The sequence below is a fragment of the Venturia canescens genome, chromosome 8 (assembly GCF_019457755.1).
Source record: "Venturia canescens isolate UGA chromosome 8, ASM1945775v1, whole genome shotgun sequence".
Classification (NCBI taxonomy): Eukaryota; Metazoa; Arthropoda; class Insecta; order Hymenoptera; family Ichneumonidae; genus Venturia; species Venturia canescens.
Genome location: NC_057428.1, coordinates 18,137,073 through 18,152,783, shown reverse-complemented (window position 1 = coordinate 18,152,783; position 15,711 = coordinate 18,137,073). Strand labels below are relative to the sequence as shown.

The 15,711-nt window shown below is 41.7% G+C and overlaps 2 protein-coding genes across 2 annotated transcripts; both read left to right on the top strand.

Annotated features, from left to right (window-relative positions):
- The first annotated feature begins 154 nt into the window (after window positions 1-154).
- On the top strand, window positions 155-2,592 carry Mipp2 (Multiple inositol polyphosphate phosphatase 2). The gene is made up of 8 exons (XM_043425849.1): window positions 155-655; window positions 766-1,076; window positions 1,195-1,320; window positions 1,385-1,529; window positions 1,607-1,707; window positions 1,792-1,901; window positions 1,977-2,168; window positions 2,269-2,592. The coding sequence occupies exons 1-8, from the start codon at window positions 439-441 to the stop codon at window positions 2,426-2,428; spliced, it is 1,362 nt and encodes a 453-aa protein (XP_043281784.1). The 5' UTR covers window positions 155-438; the 3' UTR covers window positions 2,429-2,592.
- A 109-nt stretch (window positions 2,593-2,701) lies between these two features.
- Window positions 2,702-9,663, top strand: LOC122414516 (uncharacterized). The gene is made up of 4 exons (XM_043425850.1): window positions 2,702-3,779; window positions 5,628-5,810; window positions 8,557-8,758; window positions 9,260-9,663. Exons 1-3 carry the CDS (start codon window positions 3,639-3,641, stop codon window positions 8,695-8,697), a joined length of 465 nt encoding a protein of 154 aa, XP_043281785.1. The 5' UTR covers window positions 2,702-3,638; the 3' UTR covers window positions 8,698-8,758; window positions 9,260-9,663.
- The last annotated feature ends 6,048 nt before the right edge of the window (window positions 9,664-15,711 follow it).

The following is a 15,711-nucleotide window of genomic DNA, read 5'->3' as shown; positions in this document are numbered from 1 at the left end:
TGCACCGTTTCGTACAGTGCTGCCAAAATTATGCACTGAAAAAAAATTGTTGATGACGACGGTGGCATACTGGGGGTAGAAAGGTGGGAAAGTTTGAATTTGTTTGACAACAGTTGATATGTTTTAAATTCTGCTTCGTTCCTATAAGCGTAAACAATCGTTAGTTTGCAAAATCGCTAGTCTAATTGCCACGTTCAATGACTAGACAGTTGATTGCGTGCAACAATACGTACTACAATAGTTTAACTGTTTGGTAGAACCTAACCTAATAATAAAAATGACAAGTGACCTAAGGACTCAAGTGACCAAAACGAATGTATATTTTTATTCATGATGTTCGATGCCGAAAATACAACCTGACAGAACCTCAAAAGTTTCATGACAGTAAAAATGTAAACAAATAAACACTCGATCTCTGAATCCCAAATCGATTCGCGTATGATTTTATATTTTCAAATTTTACGATATTTTGACGCAACAATGACAGCTTCTTTGAAGTTTTTCGAGTTATTCTTTATCGTGATTGTTTTTGCGAATCTGTCGAAGGGTCACAATGATTGTTTTACCGCACAGGACACTTTCGAGTGTCGTCTTGGTTCCATGACTCCTTATAGATTAATAGCTAATAAGAATGACTCTGAATTGAATTTTGTGGGTGAGCTATTTTAATTCTTCATAAAGTTCCATTTACCGTGAAATTTCAAGGTAGCTTGTGGCTAATGGCAAAGTACCAACAAATCGGTGATTGAAAATATTCTTCTACAGGTTGCAAGCCAAAAAAAATCTGGTTGCTGGTCCGCCATGGCACGAGGTATCCGGGCAAAAAGTGGACATTAAAAATGTTGAAGGATCTTCCAACTATTTGGGATTCCATTCTAGAATCTCACTCCTTGGAACAAAGAAATCTTTCTCAAGAAGAAATTGAGCTTTTTCAAAAATGGAAATTCAGATTTTCGGACCAAGACATCATGCATTTAACCGAAGAGGGGGAAAAAGAACTTGTCGGAATCGCTGAGAGATTTCAATCCAGGTTTCCATCAATAATGCCAGAAATTTATACCAACCAAACATTCAAGGTAATCATCAACAATCGATATGGCAATTAAATCTTAGAATTTTGAAAAAATACTCCCTTTTCTCCAGTTTTCTAAACAAAAATCAAACATTACAAAACTGATGAGTAAAAACTTTCAGTTTCAGTATACAGCAACACAAAGAACAGAATCCAGTGCCAAAAACTTTGCTCTCGGATTGTTTGGTCGCAAGCAATCCACAGGAGTTTGGTATCCTTCCCCCCTGCACAAGGATCCAATATTGAGGGTAAATTATTCCATTAAGAATCAAAAGAACCCGCGATGCATATGAATTTTCATGAAATTTACAGTTCTACAAACTGTGCAGACGTTGGCAAGAAGAAGTTGATGACAATCCGGAGTCGTACAGAGAAAACGAAAAATTCGTTAAGAGTCTAACAGTTTCGAAGATGCTGGCGGACGTTTCCAAACGTGTGGGCTTTGCTCTCAATTATGGTAAATAAACAAAAATAAAAGAGAAGTCTTTCAAATAGTCACAAATATTAAGTAATGTTGATTTAAATAATTGACAGCAAATGTTCATCTCATTTATATGATTTGCGCTTTTGAGACTGCTTGGTTCCCAAATTTGTACTCTCCATGGTGCAGCCTTTTATCCTTGGACAATTTTAAGGTACTCGATGACATTTATTCAAAATGGTATTATCCTTTCGAATAAATTTTCATTTTTTGCCTAACAACGATTTGTTTCTTCAAGGTTCTGGAGTACGCACAAGATTTGCAGTATTACTGGATCGACGGTTACGGTTATTCGTTGACCTATGAGCAGGCCTGCAGCACAACGAAGGACGTTTTCGATTTTTTCCAGTGAGTTTAATTCAATCTTTGAGAGGATAACTGAGTTCACGAATTGGAATGACGAGTGATTTTTTCATAATATAGATCTGACGACGAAGTAACGACAAGAGCATACTTCACACATTCTGGAACGGTGTTGAAAATACTTGCACTTTTGGGTATAGCCAAGGACGAAGAAGCACTGAAACACGATTCTTTTGCTAGAGACGAAAATCGGCTTTGGCGAACGAGCTTGATCGACTCGTTCGCGTCGAACATCGCTTTCGTTTTGTACAAGTGAGTCCGAAAGTTTTAACTTCGAATTTTCGAAGCCTTCCTGGAAAATGAAGTCGCACAATCACATTTCTCGTTCTAATTCTGATCATTCGTTTTCAAGTTGCGAAATTCAAGGTCCGAGTATCCTCTTGATGCATCAAGAACGTTTCGTGCAGCTGGAGAACTGCCCGGTGGGAGTTCCTTGTCCATTGTCGACAATGAAGATGAAGTATCCGGACCACGAGGCGGAGTGTTCGTTCAACGAAATGTGTGCTAATTAACCTCGAAATTAATTGTCCAAGAGAGACTGAGTAGCGAAAAATCGTGAGTGACAGAAACAAATTTGTACAAACGCTGTTTTAGCATCGTGGGAGCTAAAAATGGTGGAGAATCTCGACAAAGCGAATCTGAGAAAATAAACGAATGAATATTGAACAAGAAAAAAGCTCGATCTCCGGGCTAACATCGTTGAGAAGCTTTTGTGTCTTCCTTTTCGATTTTTATACTTTTATACGTGACTTCCTGCTTACTGAGAATCTTGAAAGACGCATCTGTTCCCACGTGCTTTTTACGAGCTTCTCGACTGACACAAAACGTATTTCGACCTCAACGCGCGCCGCAGCCTTTATTTTACACTTACCACATGCTTCTATTAACTGGAACCATTTTCTTCAACAAGGTCACCCCGAGATGATCCATTTTTAGTTGCACTCGTTCCACAAAAAGTTTGTTAAAGCATTTTTTATGAAATTATTGTTAGAAGAGTTTCAACGTTTTTTTAGCCCGTCGATTTTCGTCAGTGCGAGTGTAAACTTCATTCGAAATGATTGATTTCACCAAAAATTTCCAATTTATCATCACACCCACATATAAACCGTTTGAAAAAAGGCCTGGAACCGTTTATTATTCCAGAGCACAGAGGCGCGCTCGTGCGATTTGCGGATCGTCGGATCCGCAAACGTGTACCTGCATCCGAAGTTTATATCGAGCATAAAATTAACGAGGCTGAAATTTGCGGATGTTGCTACGCGTCTCTGACGTGTTTATCCTAAAAAACCTCGACTTAACCATTATTCTACATTCTCGAGTTTTTCTACGTTACGGGAGAGCAGTCTGCACGATCGCGTTCATCGATACGGTTCGAAATGTACGTTGGGAAATGAATTTTTTCATTCGAGAATCAGAGTCTCTTGAGGATTCAGTGAATTTTCGGATTTTGTGCGGTACTTTTGCTGATTTTGTTGTGAACGTTTCATTTATTGCTGAATCGAAATAAAAATAAAAGAAAAAAAATCGAGAAGTGGGTGAAAATGACTGACGAGGAGTGAAAAAAGCAGGAAAATGTCACTCGATAAATTGGGACGTGGAAATCGTTCTGAGCAGGTCACCTCTGAATAGAATTTAATTCTCTTTCCCTTTTTTTCATCGCGGAGCTTCTTTGAACACTTGAAACTCCACTCCTACGAGCTTGATTTCGCATTTGTGGCTTTAATGACTGTATCACGGAGCATTGAAAATCCACTCGAAGCGACCCCGACGAAAGAGATCGTCAACGGTCGCGATAAACTCGTCGTTATGTCATTATTGTCCGAAATCTCTTCGAGGGACACTCTGCGTCCACTCACAGCTACGGTTTGTCTCTCCCTCTTAGCCTTATTGGTTAGGTTCGCTCGACCAATAATATATTTGGTGATTTTGTCCTGATAAATCAAAAGCGACTCGACAGTCTTCCGAATAATTTTTACAAAATTCGTTCACATAAATAACGCAAGATGAATTCTTTCGAATATTTTAGCAATCTGGTAATGATATATTTTTGTGTCAACGATGGAAAAAAGGTTGATTGGATTCGGGATGAAAAAAAAAACGACAGAAAAACCGATTTTTATTACAATTACATTATTCATTGTCCCGCCTGCACACACGCTTTTTTACATTAGAAATTTCTTTTATTCCATCCTGACTCTCGTTTTATAATTTTCTCCATCGAAATTCGATCGACGCAAAAAAACGGAAGATTGGCAAGGTTGGAACGGGCGAAGAAAATGTATTTGTCGGCGTCGCATTCTGATGGGATAATAAACCACGGAACGTCATCGTCCGAAAAATAAACCGTACTCGTGTCCCGGAGGGCGACGTGACACATTCCATTTGAATATGTTAATGACGGCCCGGTGAAAATTTATTCAAGCAGAGCTACGGGATCAGAGAGTACTCTGCAGGGTATATTTCGTGCAAAAAATACAGTCGGGTTTCTCGTAGTTTTGAAATACACACAAAAAAATGTCAATACGATGAAAAGAGATCGAAAATTGTCTTCAATTTTACCTCAATCAATTTCATTATTTCTCTCTCTCTCTCTCTCTCTCTCTCTCTCTCGATATTCTCAACCAATTTTACATTCATGAGATCTAATGGGAAAAAGAGAAAAATTTTCAACCTTTGAGAACCAAGAATTTTTGAGGTTAAAAAATTGCATCGTCGTTCGCACTCGAAATGGAATTATTGACACAAAGACTTTTCACAAATTTCGATATTATATTTTGTAAAAATTATAAACAAGGCCGAAATTGCGAGATATTCTGATTGAAAGGAGTAAACGAAAATAAATATTGAATAGAATCAATCGTATTCGAGTAAACTTGAAATTAATGAAAACAGAGATATTTGTATTGAAACGAATCAAACTCGTGAATGCATGGATTCGACGTAACATTTCAATTTCATAGTATGCCCTTGTCAAAATTCAATATGACTGACAATCGTTTCGGGATATTCAGCAACGAAACCAAGGTTATAATAATGGTAGAAAACAAAAACAGATTGAAAAATGGTGGAAAAATTGTTCGAAAAGTATGAATAATTTAACAGTGAAATTCGATAATGCAAATGTACGGTGTAATTTTATAAAAAAATATCGAATTGTGAGAATTTCGACTGTTTTATATCGTTTTATATGAGTAAGAGTCTCACATATGTACACGTATTACATAGTGTACAGATGTACACATGTGTATATTTGTATAGACGATGGGGAAGTGTCGATGCTGAGAGGATTTTGTGCTGGATTCAAGCCCGAGTGAATGCTCGTTCCAGCATTAAATTTATGCCGAGCACTCGGACGTCCGTGCAACAACAACGTATCCAGCCCTCCCTCAAACTGCCAACGTTCCTTCGTGTACGAAATTCCCAAACGATCCTTTTTCAGTTCAACGAGAGCCATAGGCTTTTTGTTTAATTAATTTTTTTTTCAATGCAATAAAAAAAAAAAAAAAAAACGAGAATATAAATCGTCACGGATGCATAAAACCCCGAAAAAAAGTAAATAATAAAACCTTCCGATTATTTTTTTTCGGGTCCAGTACTCGTAAAAAGTATTCGGAGGTTATTTCACCACTTCGAATTCGCTTGTCCGCTCGAACCATTTTAATTTTGTCCCAGTTTGGAGGTTATTTTTATTTTTTTTCATAAACGAGATAGGAAGATCGTCGCAGAACTGGCCGTTACGTCGCCGGTGGCACTGCTCTCGCGGTCATTCTGCTTGCTTTGCATCATATTTTACTTCGCGGGGCACCAACGGTCGCCGGGATTTGCATACCTACAATAATAATGGCTTCGTATGTCCTTTGGGTACTTTATTCAGCACGGAGAGACCGACGAAAGGTGGGTCAATTTTTCATTTGGTTTCGTACGAAAAAATAACGCACGTGAGACGAACGTTTTTACTGGTATTTTTGACGAAATAAAATTCGTGCCCAGCAGTAGTTATGCCGGCAGCGATTATGACGATAATCATAATAATAACACAAATAATAACAGTGCCTGCGATGATTTTATTCGTTCGTGCGTTTTGTTTCTAACCTTTTTTTCGTTTCTTATATATTGTATCTTTGTAAAAATATGGTGACAAAGAGAAATGGAAAAAAACGAGCTTTCCTCTCGATTTATCACCGATTGTCTCGCAGTTCGGTCGCTCAAGAGCGGAACGGAAACAGAGAGAGTGGTCTTTTGTCTCGTGGCTTTTTTGTTCGTCAAAGAAAAGATTTCCCATGGGAAATTAAACCGGAAGATGTGTGTTATTTCACAGTTGTTTGCATTCCTCAATCTCGTGATTGTCGCGTCTGTCAATATCGTTCGAACGATTTTTTGTGAATTTTTTACGCGTTTCTGTGAAGCGGAACAAAAAGTGACTTTTCCCGTTGTTTTCAGTCGGCTCGGAAGAGTTTTCGCATTTTTTTCGGCTTCACGAGTGTTTGGATTGAGCCGAAGTGCTCGTGCATATACAAAGCGCAACGAAGGCGAAGAGAAGGTCATATATTTGAAAAAAACCTCAGACATCGATCCGTAAAAGCTCCGGAGATTTAATTGCACGTTTTGCGCTGAATTCCACGCATAATTCCGTACAAATCCGTGATAGGATCTCGTTCAGTTTGGAATGCGATTATTTGCGGTGGCTTGATCGACAACTACCAATCCTTCCGAATGTTCCTCATGCGTACATGCACCTTGAGTTTGTGTACATACATTCCGAGCGGATTTACGAACACTAATCCATTTCGTTAATCGTCAAACTCGTTCATTTTATTGTCAACACGCTTCGAAATCGAAACACCCGGAGAACAAATTTCGACGACTGTATTTCGGACAATTACATTTCAGTGAACTCATATCAATTTTTCCACTCGTTTTAATCAAATCCGTTTTACCGAAACGTATCACCGGAACACCTATAATAATTCGAACGACCGCATTTCGAAGAGTTTATAACCTCAAAATCGAATCGATCTCCCAAAATACCAAATACTTTCCGATCTGCGTAATTTTTCTTGAATTTGCGAAATCGTTCGTTCCCTGCTCGAGTCATCGTTCGTGTCATTTGCTTCGATCTTTGACGTACATCTCCTTTCGGTCTTTTACGTTTTTATCTCTCGTTCTAAGCGACTATTCATTTTTTATTAAATTCCATTTCAGTCATCTCTCACGCTTCGTTACGTTTCTCCGGGACTTTCGTCTTTCCCTTTTCATCCCCGTCCACTGCTTCTCCCGTGATCGTATGTTTTTTTATATTATTTCTTTTTATTTTATTTAGCTTCACCATGGTATTTTTATTTAGAGTTCGATTTACGAGGCGGTGAGGTAAAAGAGGAGAAAAATAAACAAACGTACAGGTTAGGACGACGGTTGTAAAACTCGCTGCTGTAGCTACCCCCCCCCCCCCCCCCCCAATTTATTTATCTTTTTTTACATCTCAATAAATATCGAGTGAGACGTTTTTTCGTATTTATTCTCGTTTCAACAGAATTATTTTGTACTGGATAATGCGACTTTGTTGAAGATTCGAATGAGTTTTTTTTTATTGGATCGGATCGGAACGCACTCGTGCTAAATTCGATCTGTTTCGCTCGAATGCTTTCATAACCGCGTTCGCGTTGTTTATGATCGTACTCGCATATCTTTCGTGCTGAAATTTAGCTCGCTAAAATAACCAATAAATTTGTTTTCCTTCTTTCTTCGAGTGCTGCACTTTTCCAATGATACTTTTGCCAATCAGAGGCTGCCGTTCTTTAAAATTTGCTAATTATAAAGGTGCGACTAAAAATGTGCAGTGAAAAAGTGTGTGCGCGAGTGATGAAAATGAGCGAGAACGACGGCGTCGCTCGAGACAAGTCTGCATTGATTGCGTTCCCGTTCGCGATGGGGACACGCCGCTGTCAACATAAAGAAAAACTAATTATCGAAAATTTCTAGACGAAGAGTGTGTACCTCGATGAAATAAATTGACGGACAAAGGGCCAGAGCCAACTGCGTTGCAAAAGTGAACTGTTGCTCGCGTCCCTTCGACGCGAACGAACAATCATTTGTAATGAAACCCTCCGCCATTGGCACATTGTGACGAGAACTCTGTCGCGCGCGTTCGAATTATTTATTGCACTCCCTCAATTGAGTATTTAACGCTTTTCTTCGTCAAAATATATTGATCAATGGCCCTCGAGACCCCTGCTCGGATCGGCATTGAACTATTGACCTTTTATGCTCCTCGCGGATCAAAATCACCCGTTAATTGCTACCTGATTAGGCGCTCGAGCAAATTTCACTCGACTCATCACCGTCGCGGCTTTTTGTTCGTTTTATACCCCGGCTTAACTGCAAAACAATAATCATCGCGTGCGATCCCCCTGTCGAACGAACCTTCCCACTGATTGCTCCACGCGCGACCCCACTGACAATGAGAATAATAAATAAACTCGTGAACAAATCAATAATTTTGAAGACCCAAACCGCGTACGCAAACAACAGGTTATCACTGTCATGACCTTCGACCAAGAAACTAATCATCAACCCCCGGCATCCATTTTCAAATATGAATAACGCAACAAATTGTTTAATGAATTTTCGACAACGCCCGCAGGCACGCTTGCTCGCATCGGCAATGCAATTGACGGAAGTCATTACTGCACCTCGTGCCAGTAGCATCGCCGATGAGACTGATGCGACGAGAACAAGGGACGACGCCATTGTCACCAGGGATCCCGGCAAACATATTACGTAATTGCTCGATTGTGTCCTTCGAAATACGATCGGCGGGAGAGAACATTCGTTGGAAAAAAAAGGTTTTTTTTTATCATTTTATTCATTATCGAAGTAATTAGTCGAAATAATTGAGAATTTAATGAAACTCGAAGGTTATTAAGGAACGAAAATATCGAAGAATCGACGAAAACGATTGACGCTTACAAATTTTTTAGAAAAAACGTTTTTTTTTTAATCTTTTCTCTGTTAAGGAGGTAATTTATCGAAAAAAAAAAGAAAAAATCGAAAATTATTGAAATTTTAAGTTTTCAGATCGACCGATGCAATTCGAATGAAATTAGAAAATTCAGTGAAAAAAAAGATTTTTTTTTTCTTTTCATTTTCTTTGTTATCGAAGTAATTAGTTAAAAGAATTGAGGATTTGATGAAACTCGAAGGTTTTTAAGGAACGAAAATATCGAAGAATCGATAAAAACGATTGAGGCATACAAATTTTTTGGAAAAAACGTTTTTATTAATCTTTTTTTCTCTTAAGGAGGTAATTTATCGAAAAAATTGAAAATGATTGTTGAAATTTTAAGTTTTCAGATCAAGTGATGCAATTAAGGATCGAAAATTGTTGAAAAAAGAGTTTGAAACTTCATTACTTTTCGATCCCGATCGATAAAGCGAATTGGATGATCCAACGAGGAGTCGAGAATTAAGGGGATTAAGACATTCCGAGATGAAGGAAATAAAAATTGGAGGAGCTCGGAGTGAAACTCGAGGAGAGAAGCGCATTAGAAGAGTTCGAGAAGTTTTAACTGGCGGAAAATTATTTATAGGCAACGCGATAGAAGCAATCGAAATTAGTGTCTCGAGAAGTCAGCCTTTTCTCGAAGATCATCCTGGAGAAATTTGAGACGAAAAGAATCTTTTTAAAGTAAGAAATATCGTTGTTGATAACTCGTATTGATGTCGGAATAAAAGTCTGAAAAAATAGGAAGCAATTGTGCGACGAAGGAGCCAAGGAGGGAGTTTTTAATGCTCGGTTTAATGACTCCACATGCATATTTAAACGATGCATCAAGCTCGCCATGTAGAGCGTGAAAAATGTCCTCGAATCGCATTGGGATGCAATGGGGTGTGAGAATTTTGACAGAATGTGACGTCTCGAATGAAATGGACCATGATGCTGCCCTCGCGAGGAGCGTGACGCAGCACAGGAGGCAGGCGACTCTCTCCTCGACAACGGGTTTTTCGATAAATATTTCTTAAATTTTGTACACGCGTACGCTGCGTCATTGTTGCGGAGGAATGTGCGAAATTTTGAAGGAATTCGGGGCCGGAGCTATCGGGGATATCGGAAATGAAAAATCGCGCAGGCTGCTTTCATTGGTTTTAATATTGAAAATGGTAGAAAAGTTTGACATTCCACGTAACAGCTTGAAAAATATGTTTCGACAAATTTTCATTCAATCTGGCGTTCGAGCTCGAGAATTCCAAGCCCTCGGGACCAGCGAATGAATAATTGAAATATTTTCTAACGCGTCCGAAGAAAATAGTCGAAGAAATGTCTTCTCTAATCTTGCGATTTGTTTAACAGGTTTTGTTGCACGGTCAATTGAGATTTGGTTGTACTCTCAGCGAAGCCTGTCCACGAAACACGTAAGCGTTTTACTCCGGGGAGCGTCGAGTTTCTCGGGCAGGCGATGGAGGAAGAAAGAATAATGAAGCCACAACTCACCGGGGAGCGTTACGGTGATAAGATAATTCTTACGTAGTCCGGGCCAGCAACGATGAGTCCCCGGGGTCAGGCTAGAGGGATCCTCGTCTCTTTACTTGGACGCGACACACGATCGCTAATTCCACGGGGATATCGCAAACCCGAAAGTTCCTCAAACTTTTCAACCTGCTCCTTTGGCGAGCGACGCCGATTTCTGTGCCAGGAGCCCCGCGCCGTTTGAATTTTTCCAAATTTTCACCACTTCGACTATATACGAAATTCGAAAACAAATCATTTTTGCCGACAGTCAAAAAATCACTGAATTCCTGCTCACGGATCCGGCTCCGGGCAACCGTTTTCACGGTTGAAAAATCTCTTAAAATTTTTCCATCCCCTTACATTAGTGACCTATTACAAAAGCCATAAAACCCCAACTGCTCCAAACCACATTAAGAACATCTTCGAGCCTCGGCCCCTACCGTCAAGTTCAGAACTGAAGTGTTGTGTTAAAACGTCCGTTAAAGCTGAACTATCACCTCTCGGGAACGCATATTACCAGGGCACGAATAATCTCACGTTTTAAGGAAGATCACACGCGTTATTTCTCATTCAGAAAACAACCAAACTTTTTTGCTCTTTTCATGATCAAAGAAACGACTAAACTTTATTCTCGAAATTATGAAAATAATGGGTAATTTGTTTGTTGAGACTGATCAATTTTTAATGCAATTACAGGGGTTAGAATACTTTCGTAGTAAAATCGTCAAGCAAAATGTGACCCCAGCCATTTTCTGTTTACATGCGTACGCATATTTACATTTTAAGCCAGCTGGCTCATGCTGTTGTCAAGCCTTCCACCGTTAGCCTCAAACAAGTGTTTTTCCGTTTCCATTCCCAAGTGATTTCCACCGTTAACAAGGCTTGCTCAAGTCATCGTTGATATCCAAAAACATTATATTTTCTTATTCTCGCTTTTTGGCTCTTTGAAGTTGGAATAATCACGAAAAATGTGATTCTCGTTGATTATTTTCTCGACAACTAGACGGTGGATCCTACAATAATCCAGGTTTAAACTAAAAGTTGAAATTTTCGATTTCCATTAGATTCTCGTGAGCTTCCTTAATCCTCGAGGCTCTCCATCCGTGCACGATTCATCCGAGCACGTCCAACTGCCTCTTCGTCTCATAGAAACTTGCATCCCTCCTCGTTATCATCACGAAACAGCGAGATTCGATAACTTTTATTGGGAAAACAAAAGTTTCGAGTTTTCAGTGTCGAAGGCTCGGGACACCCGGTAAATGGGGCGTGACACAAGTCACCTGTTATTCATATAACCCGTTCGAATAATGTACTTGGTTTATGTGATACACACGTTGCTCTCGGGCGCCATGTGAAGCCGATAGATAGCGCTATAGGATCGTTATCGAGACACGGTGTACTCCGGGAAAGTGCACTTCTAACCTACAATAGTGAATCAAGCTATATGGGACGAAGCACAACTTTATCTCGATCCCTGCAGCTTGAGGTACAAGCAAGTGCGTGTCGCCGCGGCACACGTACACCCACACAGAAGTGGAGCTGGAAGGGAAGCGAGGGAGGGATGCCATTAGCCCTTTCTCTTTTGGTCCCCCCTGCTAGCGCACTGCCTGCTGCTTTGCTCGGGCGTGCAGCGAAAGCCCGAGATGCATTATTCGCTTCCCCGGAGTCTCACTATCTTCAACCCCATCTATATAATGCTCTCTTGTTTCCCATCTTTGTGTATTTATGTCTGGGAGCAGGGGGCGAAAAGGAAGTGTCATTTTGTGGGGGAGTCAACGAGGAGCTTTGCGTGCAAAAAATTATGAGTCTCGATAATTGAGGAGGGGGATTTTGAGGTTTCGAAAGCTTTGAAACTCAGCGTGGAGGGAAAGATTGTTTGATTCTTTTGAAATCAGAGTTTCGGATCCACGAAATGCCGGTTGCTCCGGTATCCCCGCGCTTCCTGGTGGGCTGAAGTCTCGATTGATGTTTGAGATTCGATCAAAAAGTTGCTTCTTTCGAATAATCAACGTTCCTGAACTCGCTGCAGGGGAGAAAAAAACCAACTCGGTCAATCCTCGGCTCCCTGGCGTGTGCGGGGGTGGGAAAAAACGGTCGTTCGCTATGATACGAGCCACGTGGCCGGAGTCCGACATAAAAGTTCTCGTTTTATTAGGCACGGATCCGTTAAATCTTTATCGGGTAGATTCCACTCCGGGTTTTATGGTGCCTGTGGAGGATCTGCGAGTTAATCCATTTTCCCTAATAATCGCGTGCACACGAGATTGGTAATGAACTTTAATCGGCTTGTTAATTGAGTTTAAATTCCTGTGATTACTGTTTTTCTTTGGAAAAAATCCTCGCGATAATTCGTCCTCGCGCGTTCCCCCTTCTTAAGCACTGTTGCTCGTTAAATCTTCATCCGTTGGACCTTGTTCGTGGTCCTGCGAAGCTCCGCAAGCTCCCGCTCTGCTTTTGTCTCCCTAATTATCGAGTAATTAAATTTAATTACACGAGCTTTTCGAGTGTGCTTTCCATCGTTATTTTTCATCGAAAAAACCCCCTGAAAGCGAGACTCGCGTTTCTCAAAGTCTCCGTTGAATTTTCCTCTTTTTTTTTTTTACCACCGACTCGTTTAAAAAAGCGTTTCTACGAGTTTCCTCATAAATTCGTGCCCATTTCGGGGCGTTGCTCCCGCCTGCCAACCTCGAGCCATAATTCTCGCTCGCTCGCTGCCCTCGTAAAACTAACCACGGTCCTTCGAACGAGCCACCGACGGTCTCATATCTGCCAGCAGAGCTCGAAATGCTCTTGGTTATGTATCAGGCAAAATCCTGTCTGACGTAATACGAGCCAATCCACTCGATCACGCTTTCGACTGCGATTTTGAGCGACGGCGGGGGGCTTGGACAGAAATTTCTTGACGTTTTCAAACTCCGTGCACACGATCGACTGTCCTGTGGAGAATTGGCGAGAGGAGTATGGGACCCGAGGAGCACGAATTTCGAGCGACTATCGACGTGAGTTTAAATAATTGCAAAGATTCTCTGTGTTTCCAAATAATTCATCGTTTTTCTTATTTTTTTTTCACAGCACATTGATCCCGTCGCAAAGAACCGAGAAAAATGGCTGTTATCCTCTCAGCCTTGGAAGTAGTGCGCGCGATCGATCATTATCCACTACCTCGTAAAATTTCCGTCGAATGGATCGCCGTGAAAAAAGGAAGAGAAAGGATCCGTCGCTCAAAGATGTCGAACAACAGGGAGCGCGTCGGCGGGGAGCGAAAAACCGCGGAAAAAGGGGGCGAGAGGAGCTCGATGGGAGAGAGAGAGGAAGAAAGGATGTGGAATAGCGGTGTTCGGGGGTGCGGAGGAGCGATAAAAATGGATGCTGAGAATAAAAGATCGTGAATGCTTTCTAATTGAGCGGTGTATGCGAATCTCGCGTGATTGAAAGCCTCGCGACGCTCCGCATCGTAGCGAGAATAACAGTCTCGCGAAGTCGATGAAAAAGCCCGGGATTATTAACGTGCGTGGAGAGAATCGAAAGAGAGAAAGGGATTGAAAAAACGAGGTTGAGGAGGAAGACAAGAGGCGATTATGCATCGGGGGATTCGGAGGGAAATATTTTTCACGAATCCTCGTCGTTGCTCCCCTGCCGGAGCGGTGCCAGGGCAAAGAGCCAAAATCCATCGTTCCTCTGTGCCATTGATTGATTTCTCGGATACTCCGAATTCATCAATTCTCCCGCCACCGAGTCTTTCCGCCTTCCTATATAAATAGCACTCGATTGAGATGCGATCGCGTAACGAAGCTCCGGACTCCTCTCGATTCGTTCTTTTAACTTTTATTCTCCATCGCCTCTGGCAGCCCACGAATCTGGATTAAGCATCAATGAAAAGAGCCAGAGCGAATCGCGGCCGGTTAATAATTGATAAAAATCGACGCCTTAATCCTGATGGATTAAATTATTCATGGAAACAGCCGCCGCCGCCGCCGCCGTCGCGCACAGTTGTGATTTCATTCTCGCGAGAGAGCGCTTAAGCACACGATACACAGCGAGTACTGCACTATCTGCAAACAGTTTGTGTGCGATTGAATTGCGCCCTTGAATCGTCGGTGCGCGGCGCGGGGGCGAGGGTGCCACGAGAGCTGCTTCGTGCTCGCGTGGGATGTATTGTCTCGCATTCGATGACGGTTGTCCCCGTGCGATCGATGATCGTCTCCGCGTGCTTGAGAAACATTTAGCTCCTTGGCAGAACGAAACAATATGCCTGAGGAAGTTGCTGTTCCACGTGTTTGTTCATCGAAGGGGCCGGAGAGGCGTGAGGATGACATTCGTCGGTGTCGATCACCATCCGGATTGGAAGCAGAGAAGGGGCGGCATCGGGGAGGCTTCCGGCTTCGGTAAACCTTGCAATTCTCCGGCTTGTTCCATTCGGAAATGAGAAAGTGGAATAAAATCGAGGCGAAAAAACCATCGCGACATTGGCCTCATTTTTCCTTGCTCTTTCGAGTGATCTCGTCAAGTGTGACTCACCCTTGCATCGCGAGACCCTTCCAGTAATAATGCTCTAGTGGCAAGAACAAGGAGCGCGCACCGGGCGAGGAGGCCAAACTAAAAAGCTCGAAAGGGAAAGAAAAAGGGAGGGCGATACCGAAGCAAGAAAGGGGGAGAGAAACGGAGCAGCCTGAAAAAAGTATACTCCACGAGCCTCGTGCACAAGCCACTTAAATCTCGAACCCGATGAATTATTCGTCGAGTTAAGCAGATATGAAGATAGCGAAGAGCGATAAGATTTAATACAACACGAAAAAGGGGCTCGAACACGTGAAAGGATAAAGATAAGTGATCGACTGCACTATCCAGCTCAAATAAAACATCCTCCCGCCCCCCCCCCACCCCTCCCTCCTTTAGACAAACCCTAAATCCTCCGTCCCATCTCTTGCCACCTTTCAATTCCAACTCGAGCAATCTATCGGTAAACAGCAGCACTTGGATGCAAATAAATAAAGAAAAGAAGGATATTACTTGAAATCGAAGAGACGCTGGATCGGAAGGACAGCCACGGACACGAGCATCCAACGATGGTGCTCTCACAAATTTAACATTGGCCCGAAAAATGAAGCGATAAATCCAAAAGCTCTCGAGAGCTCCGAGTACTCTCCACCCTCGCGAAGCTTCCTTCCGTCACTCAACTGCGGGAACTTTTTAGACGAATTAATTAGCCCGAATTGGTATGAATAATAGTGGCAATTTGTGAATTTTCACGTAATTAAAGTTTGCTCAAAAAGCGAGGGAGGAAGAGCG

Excerpts from the sequence above, each read along its gene's own strand:
- Mipp2 (XM_043425849.1), top strand. The coding sequence starts at position 439 with ATGATTTTATATTTTCAAATTTTACGATATTTTGACGCAACAATGACA. Across the intron at positions 1,708-1,791 it reads TATCCTTGGACAATTTTAAG|GTTCTGGAGTACGCACAAGA; the intron begins GTACTCGATGAC and ends TGTTTCTTCAAG. Across the intron at positions 2,169-2,268 it reads ATCGCTTTCGTTTTGTACAA|TTGCGAAATTCAAGGTCCGA; the intron begins GTGAGTCCGAAA and ends TTCGTTTTCAAG.
- LOC122414516 (XM_043425850.1), top strand. The coding sequence starts at position 3,639 with ATGACTGTATCACGGAGCATTGAAAATCCACTCGAAGCGACCCCGACG. Across the intron at positions 3,780-5,627 it reads TGCGTCCACTCACAGCTACG|GAAGATCGTCGCAGAACTGG; the intron begins GTTTGTCTCTCC and ends TAAACGAGATAG. Across the intron at positions 5,811-8,556 it reads CACGGAGAGACCGACGAAAG|GCACGCTTGCTCGCATCGGC; the intron begins GTGGGTCAATTT and ends CAACGCCCGCAG.